Source organism: Paramisgurnus dabryanus, chromosome 2 (assembly GCF_030506205.2).
Source record: "Paramisgurnus dabryanus chromosome 2, PD_genome_1.1, whole genome shotgun sequence".
In the NCBI taxonomy this organism is placed as follows: domain Eukaryota; kingdom Metazoa; phylum Chordata; class Actinopteri; order Cypriniformes; family Cobitidae; genus Paramisgurnus; species Paramisgurnus dabryanus.
The window spans coordinates 28253414-28269792 of record NC_133338.1 but is presented as its reverse complement, the minus strand read 5'-3'; the positions used below and the strand labels follow the sequence as shown (position 1 = coordinate 28269792).

The window sequence follows — 16379 nt, the reverse complement described above, 5'->3', positions numbered from 1 at the left end:
TGCATTGTGAGCGAATCTTTTAAACATGTTAAGGAGCGTCACATTTCCGGCCAATCACAGTGCTTTTCAAATCAATGATTTTTGTAAAAAATCTGTGCGTTTCAGGAAGAGAGTGAAATTGTAAGCTACAAAAATGTACGATATGTGGAAAATAATGTATTTTTTTACCATAAACCATGCAAACACATTGTATTATCCCAAATACACAAAATAATGTTGTTTTATAGCAATGAAATAGGTGCTCTTTAAAGCAAAACTGTGCTGATTTTTTTTGTCAGTGCTTTTGCATTCTTTAGCTTAGGGGTTGCCAATCTTGGTCCTGGAGGGCTGGTGTCCTGCAAAGTTTAGCTCCAACTTGCCTCACACACCAGCCTAGAAGTTTCTAGTATGCTTAGTAGGACCTTAATTACCTGTTCCGAGTGTGTTTGATTAGGGATGAACTCTGTAGGATACTGTTATGTCTGTAAAAAGATGACTCGTACTGAAGCTTTACTTACCGTTAATCTTCATAGTCATCACCAGTTTGTTTCACATCATTGAACTGGAACACTCACCATTACTTCCATTCAAATCTCTTAAAGTGACCGGGGCTTATTTATCTTATTAATGTAATGAACACATTACTTTAACTAAACATCAGATTATTAGTCTAGCTGAACACACAACAGATACTTACACTCCTGGACGAAATTTTGGTACCACCTGCTTTAGCTTCTCAACATAACCATTGCTCTGTAAGTAGCAGGTCAGTTATAAACAAATTGAAACTGTTGAATATTAGCATAAGGGAACATCTTGACAGAAGAAAAATCTCAGGATCTCAGAAAGTAAAGTAACAATGACCCAAATAAAAGACCAGTCAGGACATGAAATGTTGTTTCAGACCTCACTTCTCATCATTAGTTCCACCCAGTATGCCCAAACTTGATACTAATAAGGGTCTTGTTCTAAAACAGTGTGTCAGCTCTGCATGAGGGGAACTGGGCTTATACAGACCTGTCAACCTAGCACTGAAAGCTTCTCCATTCACATTGTACTGTATAAGGGGGTGCTGGGGGTGGAGTGTTGATGAATGTGGGAGAGAGTGTGTGTGAGCACATTGTATTTATGATTCATTCAGTGCTGAATTATAGCCAGAAACTTTTAAACTAATCTCTCCCAATGGATCTACACACCCCACTGTGGGTGTGTACACACACCCAGATAAAGAGAAAGGCTGCTTTCACACATTCAGATGTTAGGAACACAAAATATTAGAACTTATTGTGCAATAACCACTTGTCTGTGTATGTTGTTTGTGTGCGCTTATGTGCATAATTGCATACAAAGTTTTTCATCATGCATGTGCATGTTTATTCTCAGACATTTGTCTCTACAAGTTTTAATTATTAGACCATTTAATCAATCAGAACAGTGTTTTAATAAGAAGCTGTCGGGCTATTATCAAAGCTATAAATTATAATTACAATTCCTGTATTTAGGACACAATGTAACGTTGATCCTTGCAAGTCTTCATCCCAATGGGATGAAGATGAGGACACTTATATTCTCTAAGGGGTCATCTCTCAAAAGCTGACTTTTCCAGCTTGATGTTTACACTGGTCACAGATGTTGAGGGAAATGATGCAATGCAAAAAAGTATCTCTTTATCTTAGTTCCGATTAAGTTAACCATGCAATTACTCAAAATGTACTTACAAAATCTATTGTTTAAAATGAGTCCATGCAGATTAAACAGAAACCCCAACTTATAGTAAAACTGCTTTGTAAAATGTGTATTGTGATTTAATATAAAATCTACACAAATTTATATTCATATGTTTCCTGCATATTAATGTGCTTGAGAGATTGTGGGTGCTTTGTGCTATAAAATTGTATCAAAATGTAAATGTTTGGTGCACATAATAATAATGTGTACAGTATGAGAAAAATAAACAAATGTATTTTCTAGTTATCAAAACATTATCAACACAAAGTAGTCCAGTGTTATCATGAACAAATCCAGACATTTCACGAAATAAAAAAACTCACTAGCACATTTTACAGACCTACAGAAATAGAGGCAACCAGGCTTTAGGGATACTGTGTGTCTGGGACTGGAAAACCCATACAGAGGGAAATGGATGGAAACATAGAGAATCATGGACAAAAATGTGCTGCAATCTGAAACTGTGTTAGAGAATGGAAAATAATTTAGCACTCAGCGGCAAAATACCTCAAATGTAGTGAACATCACACTATCAAAAACAAAGTCCTATTAAAATATCTAAGACAAAGGTTCATCAGATCAATAAACTATTTATGAAACAATGTAAAATTATTGCTTCACACTGTCCCATTCAACTCGAAACTATGAACATCTGTTGGACAAAAAGCAGCCACAATTAAACTTGCCAAGTTATGTTTTGATTTTGGATTTTTAGCTTTTTAAACATTTGTGACCCTGGACCACAAAACCAGCCAGGTATATTTGTAACAATTGCCAACAATACACTGTAAATGGGTCAAAAATATACATTTTTTGAATGCCAAAAACATTAGGTTATAAAGTAAAGATCATGTTACATGAAGATATTAGTAAATTTCCTACCGTAAATATATATATATATAAATGTATTTGTCATTAGTAATATGTGTTGCTTATAGAGATTCACTGATATATCGGCTAATAATCAGTATTGGATGATAAAAGCAAATTTTCACACTATCGACCAATAGTTTAAAAACAGCCGATAGTCATGGCCAACATATATCTTGTCAATCAAAAGAGAACAGGAAAATGCAATGAATTTGAAAAATCTTCCGAATGTAGTTAATGCAAGTTAAGGTAACCATCAAACTATTGGTATTGACAGATATCAGTCGGAATAATCAGCTATTGGTATCGGTGGAATTTATTTTTTTATATCGGGGCATCTAGTTGCTAAGACATCTTTAAAGGCGATTTTCTCAATATTTGCCTATGCTAAGTCTTCCTATCCTAACAAACAATACATCAATGGATAGCTTATTTATTCCATGTTCAGTTGATGTATAAATCTAAAAAAAAATTACCATTTTGACTGGTTTTGTGGTGCAGGGTCACATTTGAAGAATCTGCACAAACCCAGTGAATTCCAAAGACACTTTTTTTTGTCTGTGCTTCTTAGATAGACAAAACATATGGGGATGATTTCAGGCTTTTACTGTGTCACTTTTAAAACACAGATTTTTAATTTATTATTTATTTAATTACTTATTAATGTCACTGTATTGTATGTATGTATATTGTGCATTAGTAAGAATTGTACCAAAACAACAACAAAAAAAGAAAAACATTTAATTCAGTATCGGCTGGGTTATGGCGCCATCTTCCGTCAATGCAGGAAACTATCATGTTGCTGTTGTAAAGACGTATGAGCAAAACTAGTGAAACAATAGCGTCCTCTAACGTACATGTTTTGTACTATTACTTTAATTTATAAAAATGCCCACAAACAAACCAGCGTGTCTGCAAAAAAATGTTGAATACACGCATGTCTATGGTTAAAATCTACACATTATGTGGTATAAAATGCATTGAATTTAATTTGATTAACCTTTTCAAATCTCGCCCATTTGTATCGACGGATAGTATTGCTTGCGGTACAAATATCTGCACACAAAATCGAAGGGCACATATTTTTTTGCGGTCACAGTCTTCATCTTTTACTTCTGACAGCGAGGAGGAGCCCGGGCTGTTTATTCGTTCACGTCACTCTTTCTCTCATTCCCTTCTTCCTTCCTTCCTGCTGAACACAGAGAGCCACATCCAGCAACAATTCAAACTAGAAAGCGACATACAAATCGTCCAAAGTGTTTTCTACGTATACACCCGATTTTTGGAGCGTGGTAAGTCTCTTCATTATTGCCATGGAAACAGAAAATGAAACTATTCGAAATGACCCCCGAAAATGCCGGGTGTCCCACTGTCTATCCCAGCGAAACTCGCCGATTTCTTTGTAACTGGCCTCAAAAATAATTTGCACTCTGAACTGGATGCTAATATTTACATTTCCGCTCTTCATCTGACACCTACATTGCGATTTACGTTCGTAATTCCGAGGGAGAGTTCGGTATCTGGGTCATTTTGCAGAGCCAAAATGTCGCCTTTTCTTTTTAGTTCCACATTCTCGCATGGCACAAACAGATGGCGTCGGGAGGGGAATGGAGGGAGTGAAAAAGAGCCGCATAAACGAATAGAGCAGGCCACGCTCGCCCTCTCATTCCTCCAGCTAGCCTATAGCTCAATGCATGACTAGAGCTAAACTTAAAGACAGGCCCATCCCATGCAGTCTGGATCAAAGTTTTTCTTACTTGAAGTTGTCGGTTTCTTCAACTGCCTGAATGTAGTTGTTGATGTTGCAGAACCTGGCTAGTTTTATGATCAAGCTAGCTGGCTAGTGAGTTTGTAAGGGGTTCGTTTGGTATAGTCATGTTAGGTTAATTTTTAAGACGTGGACCACATTAACCCCTCTGTGATTGACTGTTCGTCAACAGTTTTGACCGCAGGTTAGGTGCAACATTGTCACGCATCTTTGTGAGCTCAGCTGCTCAGTATCTGTTTCCTGTCCGGTTGGCAGTACATTTCAAATATTCAAACACATTTTTACATGAAATTGAATCTGGAGTGTGTTGTTAAAATATAAGTTGACGTAAAGGACAGAAGAGAATTGAGTTTTCTGCACATGTAAATTAAGAGGTGTCACAGAGGGGCAGGGTCGTGTGAAATGAAGTGGGACTGTTTCTCTGGACAAAAGAATGGCAATTATTGAAAGACCAATGAAGGTGTAGATCGCTTGTTTTAAAACACTGATCTTAAAAATTTGAAAAACGTTTATGTACATTTATGAATTGAGTTGTCTGAACCGTAGTCACCAATGCATTGAGTGTTATTTTCAGGTTGCTGAGGTCACCTCTAGATGGAAACAGAAAACTGTAATGTGTGTAATGTAGCCTACTGTTCCTTGCAGTGAGACAGTCTATAATATATCAATATCAAAACTTACCATTTTGTCACCTGGATTTTTAGCCCTTTGGTATTATCAGTTTGGCTGTATATTTAATTAATTACTTAATGAAAGATAAAAGGGTTAATACATTGTGTTAACTATTTACCAAATGAGTCCATATTTCACCACTGACTCCCTAATAACAAGTTAACAAACAAGTTGGTGGAGCATTGTGTTGGCAACAAAGGTCATGGGAACCTGCTGATGAAATGAAGATGTTGAATGCAGGGTGTGTGGTAAAAGTGTGCAAAAATGTGAATTTTGTTTTACTCATTCTTTCCAAAAATAGGGCCCTATGAAATCTGTTTTATTTTTTCCCAAGTTCCATTTTATTTATTCTCAAATTTCATTCACTTTTTCAATTTGTCTGCTTTTAATGGTTAAATAAAATGTAAGGAATCAAAAAGCATCTTATCAACTAAAAACATTAAACGAATACAATTTAACAACGTACTTTGGCTGTCAAAGTTACCACAATGTACTTTAACCATGCTACTGACAATCAACCAAATCTTTTTTTTTCTTTTATTATAAGACTATACTTATCTTTGTTGTACTTTTTAGATATCTGTAGTAAATGTTAATATATTAGATATGAAATGATAAAAACAAAACGGCTGCAAAAGTTGATCAGTTAACTTATTCCCCGGCAGCTTTTTTTTCTAAAAGTTGCCCGGCAGCATTTTATATAATTTTTATAGTTTCACAAAATGCCTACCAGAAAAAAATTTCTTCTATAACAGGAATTTTTTTTTTCATCCTATCTTCATTTGTTCTTATGTTATAACCTCTTAAATATGGGTAGGTTTCTTTAAAAATACCAAATTTCAAGGAGAAGCTGAATTAATTGCATTTTGTAAAGGAATTTTTGAGATCAGATTCAGAATTATTATCAAAACATACACAGTGTTTTAAATTTGTAAAATTAGTTTTTGCTTCAGTTTTTATAAATTTGGTAAGCCATCTAGTGGATAATAGTGTAATTACAGATTGCCGTAAAAACTCATCAGGAAAGATTCGTTGGCAAGGAAATGTTTTCTCTTAATTGACGAGATAACTCGTCAATGGCAGGAACAGACTTAAAGGTCACATTCTTCCTGATCCCACTTTTCAAACTTTAGTTAGTGTGTAATTTTTGCTGTTAAATCATAAATAATACCTGCAAAATGATAAAGCTCAAAGTTCACTGTTAGGCGATATATTTTCTTTAACAGAAGTCGCCTTTCAGAGCCTACAGCGCACGGCCGGTTTGGACTACAGCCCTACTTCCTGGTTAAATGACGTCAATATAAGAGTTTTTGACTAAACTCCGCCCACAGGAATATGTCTGTCACAATCTCTGCTAAGCTAAGCTGCTGTCGAATCACATGACACTAAACAAGCAACAATCAGAACTCGTTACGTATTTCTGAAGGAGGGACTTCATAGACCAAGGAAGACATCAGCCCGTTTTTAGGACAGTGAGAACAGTGCTATACAGATAAGTAAATTGTGAGAAAAATACCACGTTTTTTTTACACGTGAAACATGAACACATGTTATATTGCGCACCGTAAACACAATCAAAGCTTCAAAAACACAGGAAGAACGGGACCTTTATGAGTAGTGAGTGATTTTCATTGTAGTCTGTAATGAACATTTCTGACACAGAAAGCAACAGTCTGCTGTCACTTTAAGATTTTGTGAATGATCCTGCAAATATACTTTCAGTGCTGTGTGGACGTGTGCGCGCGCAAGACAGATGAGGGAGGAAAGTATACTGTACCTCTCTTGTCTGCTGTGTCCTGAGCTTTGACGAAACCTGCTTGCATTGTTGCATTGCTTGTTGATGAGGCAACGCTTGTCATTGTTTGCAATACATGACGAGAAGAAGCTGACGTAACGCTAGCTTTCTTTATATCCAACATTACACAAAAGTAAAATGTTTCCATGCATTTCTGTCATTTTTTTTTAAAAAGTACTAGCATTTGAAAATGAGTTATAATGGTTTTTAGAAATGACAATCCAAAATTTGCCAAATTTCGTGACATTCCGCATTGTACTGTAAATTCCATTTTCATGCTTGGATTCTGTGATTTCGTTTCTAAACAAATATTTAATTAGATTTTTCACGAAACTAAATCAAATATGTAAAAGTGTTCTTTTACACATGTACACTTTTACAAAAGTGCAGAAGCTGCAGTCATACTAATATATTCTTTAATCTTGAGATTTTCAACCTTAAATAAAAAGATAGTCCAGTTTCTAAACCGTAAAATGTTTTAAATGGCCCAAGTATAAATGGCCCAAAAACAAATGTATTGAGTTGTAGGCTACGCTTTAGTGATCTGCTTTTGAGGAAAATCTTCCCCTGCTCAAAACGATGGTGGTGTGGTGTGACAGTGATGTCACAGACCAACTTATTGTTAATGACATTTGTTGACAACTATTTTCATAATAGATTTTTATCAATTTGGTTGATTAGTTATTGCAGCTTTATGCACACATACATGTATATACATTTAAAAATGTGTGATTTCCTTATCATTAGCATAAACCTAGCTGGAGGTGCAAAGATGCTGGTCTTGCTTTTTTTGTATTTTACACTCAAAATTGACATAACATTGCCAGAGTGCCTTTTGTGTGAACGGAAACAAGTCCCAGAATTGATCCCAGGATGGATGGAGATTCGGTTACATTGCTGAAATCAGTCCCAAAACACACCCTGTGTGAATAAAAGGTGGGAAATTGCCGTAAGGGGTGTCTTAGTGATAGTTATCGTGCAACTCCTTGATTGGGTTTTAAGTGCAGATCAACGTTCACAACTAAAAACTGTCTGCAAACTGGAGTGAAGCAGACACCAGGGAGTTCCTCACTATCCGCGCTGAAGCCTAGATCTCTTGCTAGTTTTTAACAGTACACAATGCACTAGTTTATGATTGAATCAGAATAATTGCACAAGCATGGTTTCTCGAGAGAGAAATCACAGATAATAAGATCCTGCGAATATATTTCACCAATTGCAGGTACATTTCATGTCACACTTTGATTTCACGTTTTTACGAGATCCTTTCAGGATGTGTGTGAACACATGCGCACATTCCAGAAAATCACAGGGAGTGTGAATGAACCAAAATCACAAGATCCTGGGGCAAATCCTCAATTTAAATGAATGATAGATAATACTTTTATATTCACATTGCCTGTTTTAACCTAGTTATTGAATGTCATTATTTACCTCTTGATTTTTTTTAGATATTTAGAGTTGTGTTCCTTTCGTTTCTATAGAATTTGTCCTGTCTTCTTTCTTTTCCACCTGTTTCATATTATGCCCATACCAAAAACTTGACTTTTATTTTTTTCTTTGCATTTTTCTTTTGTTTGTCTCTCTTTTAATATATCCCTTCTTTAATTCTCTTTCTTTATCATTCTTTCCCATCGCTCTTTCTCTCCCTCTCTTTTTCTCTCTGTTTATCTCTTGCTCTCTCTCCCCTCCCTCCCCTGTTTTTTAATCTCCTCCCCTCTCTCCCTCTTTTGCTCTCTCTCTATTTGCTCTCACTCTTTCTCCCTCTCTCACCATTTGCTCTCTCACAATGACTCCCTCCCTTTCTCTCTCTCCTCACTGGTGAAGGCTTCTCTTCTCCTCCCTTATCCCTCCATTTTCTCTTCTTTCCCAATCCTTCTCTCTCAGCCATTTTCTATGGAGGTATACCTATTTATGATAAGTGGTTAAAAATCAATGCTCGCCCAGTTATTGATTACTGTAGGAATAATGCTTTATGTATATTCCACAGTTATTATATACATGAAAAGCATGGATGGGCATAAATCATGAAACACTAGCAGTAATTATTGCTAATTTCCATGTCAGTTTGGGTTTATTGGCTAGTGTGTAGCGAGCACATGGATGATAAACAATGTGTTCATATTTGTTTACTTGCAGAACAAAAGTGAAGATTTGATTAATTTATCCGTCACACACTTTGAATAAAAGCATATGCTAAATGTAAAGACACCGTGATGCGGTTTAAACTGATAATTATTTGCACATCACGTAGTTTCTGCACAGAGCTGACTTTTTAAAGCACAGGCCGAAAGGATCTCGTGTGATGCGTGAGATGTATGCGTGCCTCTGTCCAGTAAGCCTGTTTCAATGTGCTTGTGAATGGTTTTCCCCCAAGCTTTGCATAACCTGTCTGAAGAATTGGATGGCATACATCTCTGTGTTTACTTCCTTAAGAATATTTTCCTTGCGTATTTTGAACTTGCTGTCGCCTTTCATACAGAATCTGATGACAAATCAACATTTTGTTATGTTTTCTGATGATGGCATATTTTGTCCGTTCTTCTTCTTCTGTGACTTTCTGTGTCAGGCCCACATACTATCTGTGCCAGGCCCACATACTATCTGTGCTCTTGCTGTGATGTACATATATGACTTAAATTGTTACAAATGATATCACAGTCTTGTTGACACCATGACTATGTGTGTTTTTAGATGTGTTGTGTGTGAGAGACAGAGAAATAAAGGGGAATGGACAGAGTAGAAGAGAGAGGGAGAAAGAGAGAGAATGAAAGGGGGAATTGAGTGAGTGAGTGAATGAGGGAAAAAGTGCAATGTGTATGCTTGCTTGCACCAAAGGGAGCGAGAGAGAGAGAGAGAGAGAGAGAGAGAGAGAGAGAAAGAGAGAGAGAGAGAGAGAGTGGGGGAGGGGAAAGTAGAGCGAGAGAGAGAGAGGGAGATAGACTGAAAGAGAGAGAGAGAGTCAGAGAAAAACAGAGCTCTCACACGGAGAACACAGAGAGAGAGAGAGAGAAAGAGAGAGAGTATAAGAAACACAGAAAAGAGCGTTGTGTGTTTGTCCAGATAACACACATGGTATAAGTGAGGGGGGCAGGAGGTGAAATCGAACCTGGGACACTGCTTTAGGATGAGATCTCTCAAACACCTGAAACCACAGACCAAGAAAAATGTGGTGAGTTTGAAACTGCTAGGATGCCCTCTCAGGGCACAGTTTGTGTGTGTGTACACTAATGTATGTTACTGGATAGCCCGGTTGGCTGCCATCAAATGGCTTGATTTGTTTTACATTTGATTTGATTCTTTCTTGTTTTAAACATTGAAATGTTGACTCATTTGAATTGTGAGTTTAGCTACTTGTCTGCTTTGTCCATTTCTCTTACACTGTTGTAAACCTTAAATTCTCTGCCTTTCATTTTGTCAGTCTCTCTGTTTCTCTTTCTTTTTTCTCATTCTCTCTCTTTCTTTCTGTCCTCACTCACCCATTCACTCTCTGCCCCTCCCTCTCTCTTTTTTCTGTTCCTGGTATTAACTCTTTGCCGCTCTCTCGTGCTCGCTCTCCGCAGTTCTGTACAGTCTCTCTCTGCATTTGTGAAGACCTTGCACATAGTCATATTCTTAAAAATTGCTATAGTCAGTCATTAACTCTTTCTCCACCAGCATTGTTTTTTTTTTAAGTTGCCAGCGGCAGCAAATTTTATGATTTTCACTTAATTTTAATGCTTTCATAAAATGTCCTTCTTTAAATATATAAACATACAATATATCAAATGAAAGAACAGACTTTCAAACTAGAAGAAACACGTTTCATCCTACCTTCATTTGTTCTTTTTATCACCTCTCAAATATGGGTAGATTTTTTTCAAAAATACCACATTTTGAGCAAAAAACTAAGATAATTCCATTTTTGTGAAGGACTTTTGATAGAGATCAGATTCAGAGCGATCCTCAAAACATACACGGAGTTTGAACCGTTTGCCCTAAGGGAATACTTCCGGGTTATATTAGTTAGGTAAGCCACCTGGTGGATAAGAGTGGAAATACGGATTGCCGGAGAAACTTGTCATTGGCAGGAATGCGTTTTCTCTTAATTGACGAGTTAACTTGTCAATGGTAGGTTAAACGGTTATCATTTGTGCAATTAGAGTTCATTTGAAAAGGGTCAAATTGGAGTTAAAAGAGTTAAAAGAGTGAGACCGAGAGGTAGTTTGTTAAAAAGTATAAAAACTAGAGAGGATTGATTGCATCAACTTGCTTTATGTTGATCTCTGATCAAGTGTGAACATCATAGTTTTTGTGGAGTCAAATATGTAATTGTCTGTTCTGTTAGGGTCACCTCAGTTGTGGTTGTATATAGGGGAGAGTGGGGCACAACCTAACACTTTTTGCTTTTGGCTCAATCATTCAAAAAATATTTGAGTTTGATTAATTATATTTTTTATAATTTAAGCAACACACACATCTCTGCTACAAATGAACATTTGAAGTTTGTTTCTATTAGTTACCATTCTTGGACAATTACACAAACGTGACAGAAGTGCAAATGTTACAACTTACCCCATAGGTGGGGTTAATTGTAACAGACAGGGGGTTAGTTGCAAATTAAGTTTGCAGGCAAATATTTCAATACTATTTTGTCTATATACTTGAAGTGTTTATATATCTGTCTATAATAGAGAGGTATTAACACACTGTATTCATTCATCCAGCCCTTTTCTAACAATAGTTCACTTGAATACAAATATCTAAATATGTGAGAAAAAGCAGCACAATTATAAAAAAAATTCTATGTGACCCAGTCTGTAATAACCATACTACAGTTTCAAAAATCAAATTCTGAGATAATGAGCATCAAAGTCTGATTTTAGCCATTAATTTCATTATGATTTCCATCTTTGACGTGACCTTATTCAATCAATATTAAAGATATGATGAAAAATAAATTTGACACACGATTTTTGATAAGACAGGCACATTTATTTTGTTGGCAGCCAGCAATCGTGTGTAGCATATTTAAAACAACAAAATATTTTCAAGCCCACCAAAAAAGTTGCTAAGAGCTGCAGACATATTTCAAAATGATGCTATGTTTTAGTCAACAAGACATTGATTAATATAACATAGCATTGGATTTGGTATCTTACACACCCAACTTAGAAACCGAAAAAAACATATGATGAAAAAATTTACTTGCATGCCACCAAAACACTTGTTCATCAATAACTCTCTGGAAAAACATTATATATTTCCAATAATTTGCTGGAGATCATCTTTTGGCAACGTGAGAAAATACTGGTAAAACAAAACTTTTAACCTTGTGCAACAATGTAAACAGTCTGTGTTACAACTAACCCTGCCTTTGTTTTTACCCCGCGCATCCCTACAGTGTGTTTTAAAACCTGTTTGAAAACATTAATAGCTGAAGTTTTGTTTGGTGCCACTAGTAGTGCAGAAATCTTCACCTTTAATGCTTTCTCCTCTTAAAGGTGCACTTCTTGTTTATTGTAGGGACCATCATTCATTCATTTATTGTACTGGTCTCCAAGTGTTTTTATTTGTGTGTGCTTCACAGGAGGAGAAGACACAGCGGCTGGTCAGATGTTATTCTGAGGCCATGCACCATCAGATGGACGCAGGGACACAGACAGACCCAGTGGTGGTCCTGTCACTGGCCCAAGCTGCTGTGTTGGGACTTATTTCCCAGAACGAGGTCTTCGGTGCCACCATTGCCCCGAACGGCTTCTACACAGGAGATCCTAAAGAGTCCCCAGCTCCACCAGGTGAGAGAATGGACTACGAGTATGCTGACCAGCTTATAGGTGCCAATGGCGACTACCTTGGGGAGAATTTGGGTGAGGATGGGCACATGCATTCCAGCTGTGCTGAGAGAAGGTGGCAGGGGCCACCAGAAAACAGCAAACCTGTAGTAGGGCACCAAGATGGAGGATCACATGTTAAAGGGGAGTCTGTAACCCCAGGTTTGCCATCCTGTAATCACATAATGAACAACATGGTGTCCAGAGAAGGCGTACAGTTGGTTGACCCTTCCAGTTACAGGGTCCATCCCAAACTTCATTCCAACAACTGCTGTTCCACCTGCGTACGGGACATCAAGACTACACATCCTTCACCTGATCAACACATACACCCTCACCCCCATGCCCATAACCACGCATCTCATGAGGTGGCTTCACGCAACAGGACCCACATGAATATTAAAGGAGCGGAAGAAGTAACAGAGGATGGGGATAATGGAAGAAATGGCATGAAAGCTGGAAGTGGCGGTGAAGAAATTAGTAGCTACTTTCAGGGCAACGAGGTTGGTTACGAGAATGGGGAGATGGAAGGAGTCGGGGAGTTCGAGGAGAACAGCGAGGGGATGTTCTGGGGGGAACCAGTGGAGGGGGAGGCACCCCGCGGACGCCGCATAGACCGCTTGGACATCAATATCCAGATCAACGAGTCATACTGTGTGGACGTTGGCGAGGGCTTGAAGCGCTGGAAGTGCCGCATGTGCGAGAAGTCCTACACGTCCAAGTACAATTTGGTAACGCACATACTGGGTCACAATGGCATTAAGCCACATGCGTGCCCACACTGCGGAAAACTCTTTAAACAGCCCAGTCACCTACAGACACACCTGCTGACACATCAAGGTACGCGGCCTCATAAATGCACCGTGTGCAAGAAGGGCTTCACCCAAACCAGTCACTTGAAGCGGCACATGCTGCAGCACACAGATGTCAAGCCCTACAGTTGCCGTTTTTGTCGCCGTGGTTTCGCCTACCCAAGCGAACTCCGTGCTCACGAAGTCAAGCACGAACGAGGGCGATGCCACGTCTGCTCACAGTGCGGCATGGAGTTTCCCACATACGCTCACCTGAAACGTCATCAGGTGAGCCACCAAGGACCCTCCACCTTTCAGTGCAGCCAATGCAACAAGTCATTCGCCTACCGCAGCCAGCTGCAAAACCACCTACTGAAGCATCAAACGCAGCGATCGTTCTCCTGTAGCCAGTGTGGCCTGCAGTTTCTTCAGCTGCATCAGCTACGCCAACACTCCCTCACACACAAGACAAACAAACCTCAGGCCCGTGCTACAAAGGTATTGAGTTTCCCGTGATATTTTTTGTTCATGTATTTTGTAAAGGCATATCTCAGTAAAAATACTCTTTGAACATTTGATGAATAATTTTTTTCAGATAGATACTACTCTTACGAAACAATGTTACCATTTATTCTAACCTCTTCTGTAGTGTCTTACTCTTTGGCCCTGTTTTTACCTCACATTACCATTTACACCTGCGCCTGATTCTGTGTGTGTATCGTGTCAATTGTAGCACAAGTTTTATTTAGATAGCATCAGTACCAGTGTTTCGGGATTACCAGTTATTAATATTATTTACTCAAGTTATTTAAAATAAGTTTGTTTCATATAATGTAAAGTTTTAACCCTGCAGCACATATTTTGTTGTGATAGTTTGTTTTCTTTATTTCATCAGGGAACAAAAGGGTTTAAGTGTGACGTGTGTGCACGAGAGTTTACATTGTCTGCAAACCTGAAGAGGCACATGTTAATTCATGCCAGCGTTCGGCCGTTCCAGTGTCACGTGTGCTTCAAATCTTTTGTCCAGAAACAGACCCTCAAAACTCACATGATCGTGCACCTGCCTGTAAAACCCTTTAAGTGCAAGGTAAGACATGAGACATTTCATGCCATAAATTTTCCTCTCAGTTAGTTTGAAATGTTTTTAATGGCATTGCGGAGGTTGACAGTATGACAGGTGTAAGCATCACTTTTTGTTTTCCACAGGTGTGTGGTAAATCATTTAACCGAATGTACAACCTCCTGGGCCACATGCACCTCCATGCTGGCAGTAAACCCTTTAAGTGTACATATTGCTCCAGTAAATTTAACCTGAAGGGAAATCTTAGCAGACACATGAAAGTCAAACATGGAATGGACATCTCTCCAGATGGACAAGGTGAGACCAACAGCATTTATTGGTGGGATCAATATAAGTCAACAAATTCCACACGAGCATAAGTTTCTTTGTGCCCACTTAAATATATTATTATTTTTGTACAGATGGCCCACCGGACATGGAGCCTCATGAGGACTACGAGGAGGAGAACTTCAATTATGCAACGCAAGAGAATTTGGAAAACGATGCACCGAACTTAACTAAGCTTTCTGAAGTGGCCATCCAGGAGCTTGACTATTATAACTTTGGAAAGGATGTTGGAAGCTACAATACAGCCTAAACATAATTTAAATTAATGTCAGGTTGAATAAATATTAAGTTACATGTGGCCTATGATGGTTGATTGAGATGTTCCTCCATGAAAACCACTGCTCACCTTTTAAAGTTACTGATGAGTGGGTACCATTTCGAGGCCATCTTGACCTCCTGGAGTTGATCTCATGGAGTAGCTACTTTTGATTCTGTTTCATGAAACGGAGCGATAGTTTGCGAAGAGCCTTTCAACTGCATTCAGTTCTAACAAACGTCAATGCTGTACTTTTAGTATGTTGTGAATTACATTGTTACATTAATAACATACATTAGCATCATGAAACCTAACTGAAATGCAGTCTTGTGAAAAGTAATCCACACAGTCCGCCAAATATCATTTTGGTTGGAAATATTCGAATGGCAGGTGCATGCAGCTTAGTGGCTTTCATCAGTGAGGTACTTCAGAGTAGTCTATTAACCTGTTACTTCAATTTCCTCACATTTTCATTAGATTTTTATTGCAGATACTTCCAAAAACCCATAGAAACACTGTGTGAAAGAACAATATCAGGCCTAGTACACAAAGTGTGTTGTGTGGATAAAGCAGATGGGAGTGCCTGAACCCCATGTACCAATGCGACCACTCTCTCTGGTACAGGACCGTACGCTGCCCATTCCTGTGCACTAGTACCAGAACCAAACTTCATCAAAAGTTTGCTTTAATGACCACTGAGTGGATTGTTTTTGTTCCATAGTATTGCTGTTTATTTTGCACTTTGAAAATGTAATATCTGAAAAAGCCTCTTTCATCACTGACTGTTCTGGTCTAAATTTCTTCTCCGAGGAGATAACATCCCTGTCACTTTCATAAGTAAGCTGTTCTTTGAGGCAACTTTGCCATCCCTGTAGATTCAAAAATAAACAGGATTTTCGAAGTTTAAATGTACTGAAATATATTATAAATGTGATTGGACATTTAGATAGATTAGATGTATTTAACTGACATTTTAGACTGGACTTTCAGCTTTAGTAAGTGAATTTATGTTGTACTTTGTGCACAGTGACAGCTGGTGACTTCGAGGGCGCTCGATGCGAAGTTCGACACAACATGTATGTAGCCCGTCATGTGTGTGGTTCGTAATTTCAAAATGTGTTCTGCGCGCCAAGTGATCCTATGTGCATCACGTGTCTTGTCAAAATAAGTGCCTGCTGCAGACGCGTCAAAGCGTTTATGATAAGAGAGACGCTCACCTTTGCCAAATACTCGCATAATCTCATGCATAATCACAGTTTACTGTTAAGGGAGTGTCTTGAGTGTATTTTGTGAACGTGA

At 38.2% G+C, this 16379-nt stretch overlaps 1 protein-coding gene across 2 annotated transcripts; it reads left to right on the top strand.

Moving 5' to 3' along the window:
• The first annotated feature begins 3672 nt into the window (after window positions 1-3672).
• Window positions 3673-15988, top strand: znf710b (zinc finger protein 710b). 2 transcript variants are annotated; one of them, XM_065267671.2, is made up of 5 exons: window positions 3673-3869; window positions 12382-13914; window positions 14312-14503; window positions 14623-14794; window positions 14899-15988. In XM_065267671.2, exons 2-5 carry the CDS (start codon window positions 12424-12426, stop codon window positions 15072-15074), a joined length of 2031 nt encoding a protein of 676 aa, XP_065123743.1. In that variant the 5' UTR covers window positions 3673-3869; window positions 12382-12423; the 3' UTR covers window positions 15075-15988. The 2 variants fall into 2 exon arrangements, with proteins under 2 accessions (XP_065123743.1, XP_065123742.1); XM_065267670.2 differs by lacking the exon at window positions 3673-3869 and adding an exon at window positions 9775-9984.
• The last annotated feature ends 391 nt before the right edge of the window (window positions 15989-16379 follow it).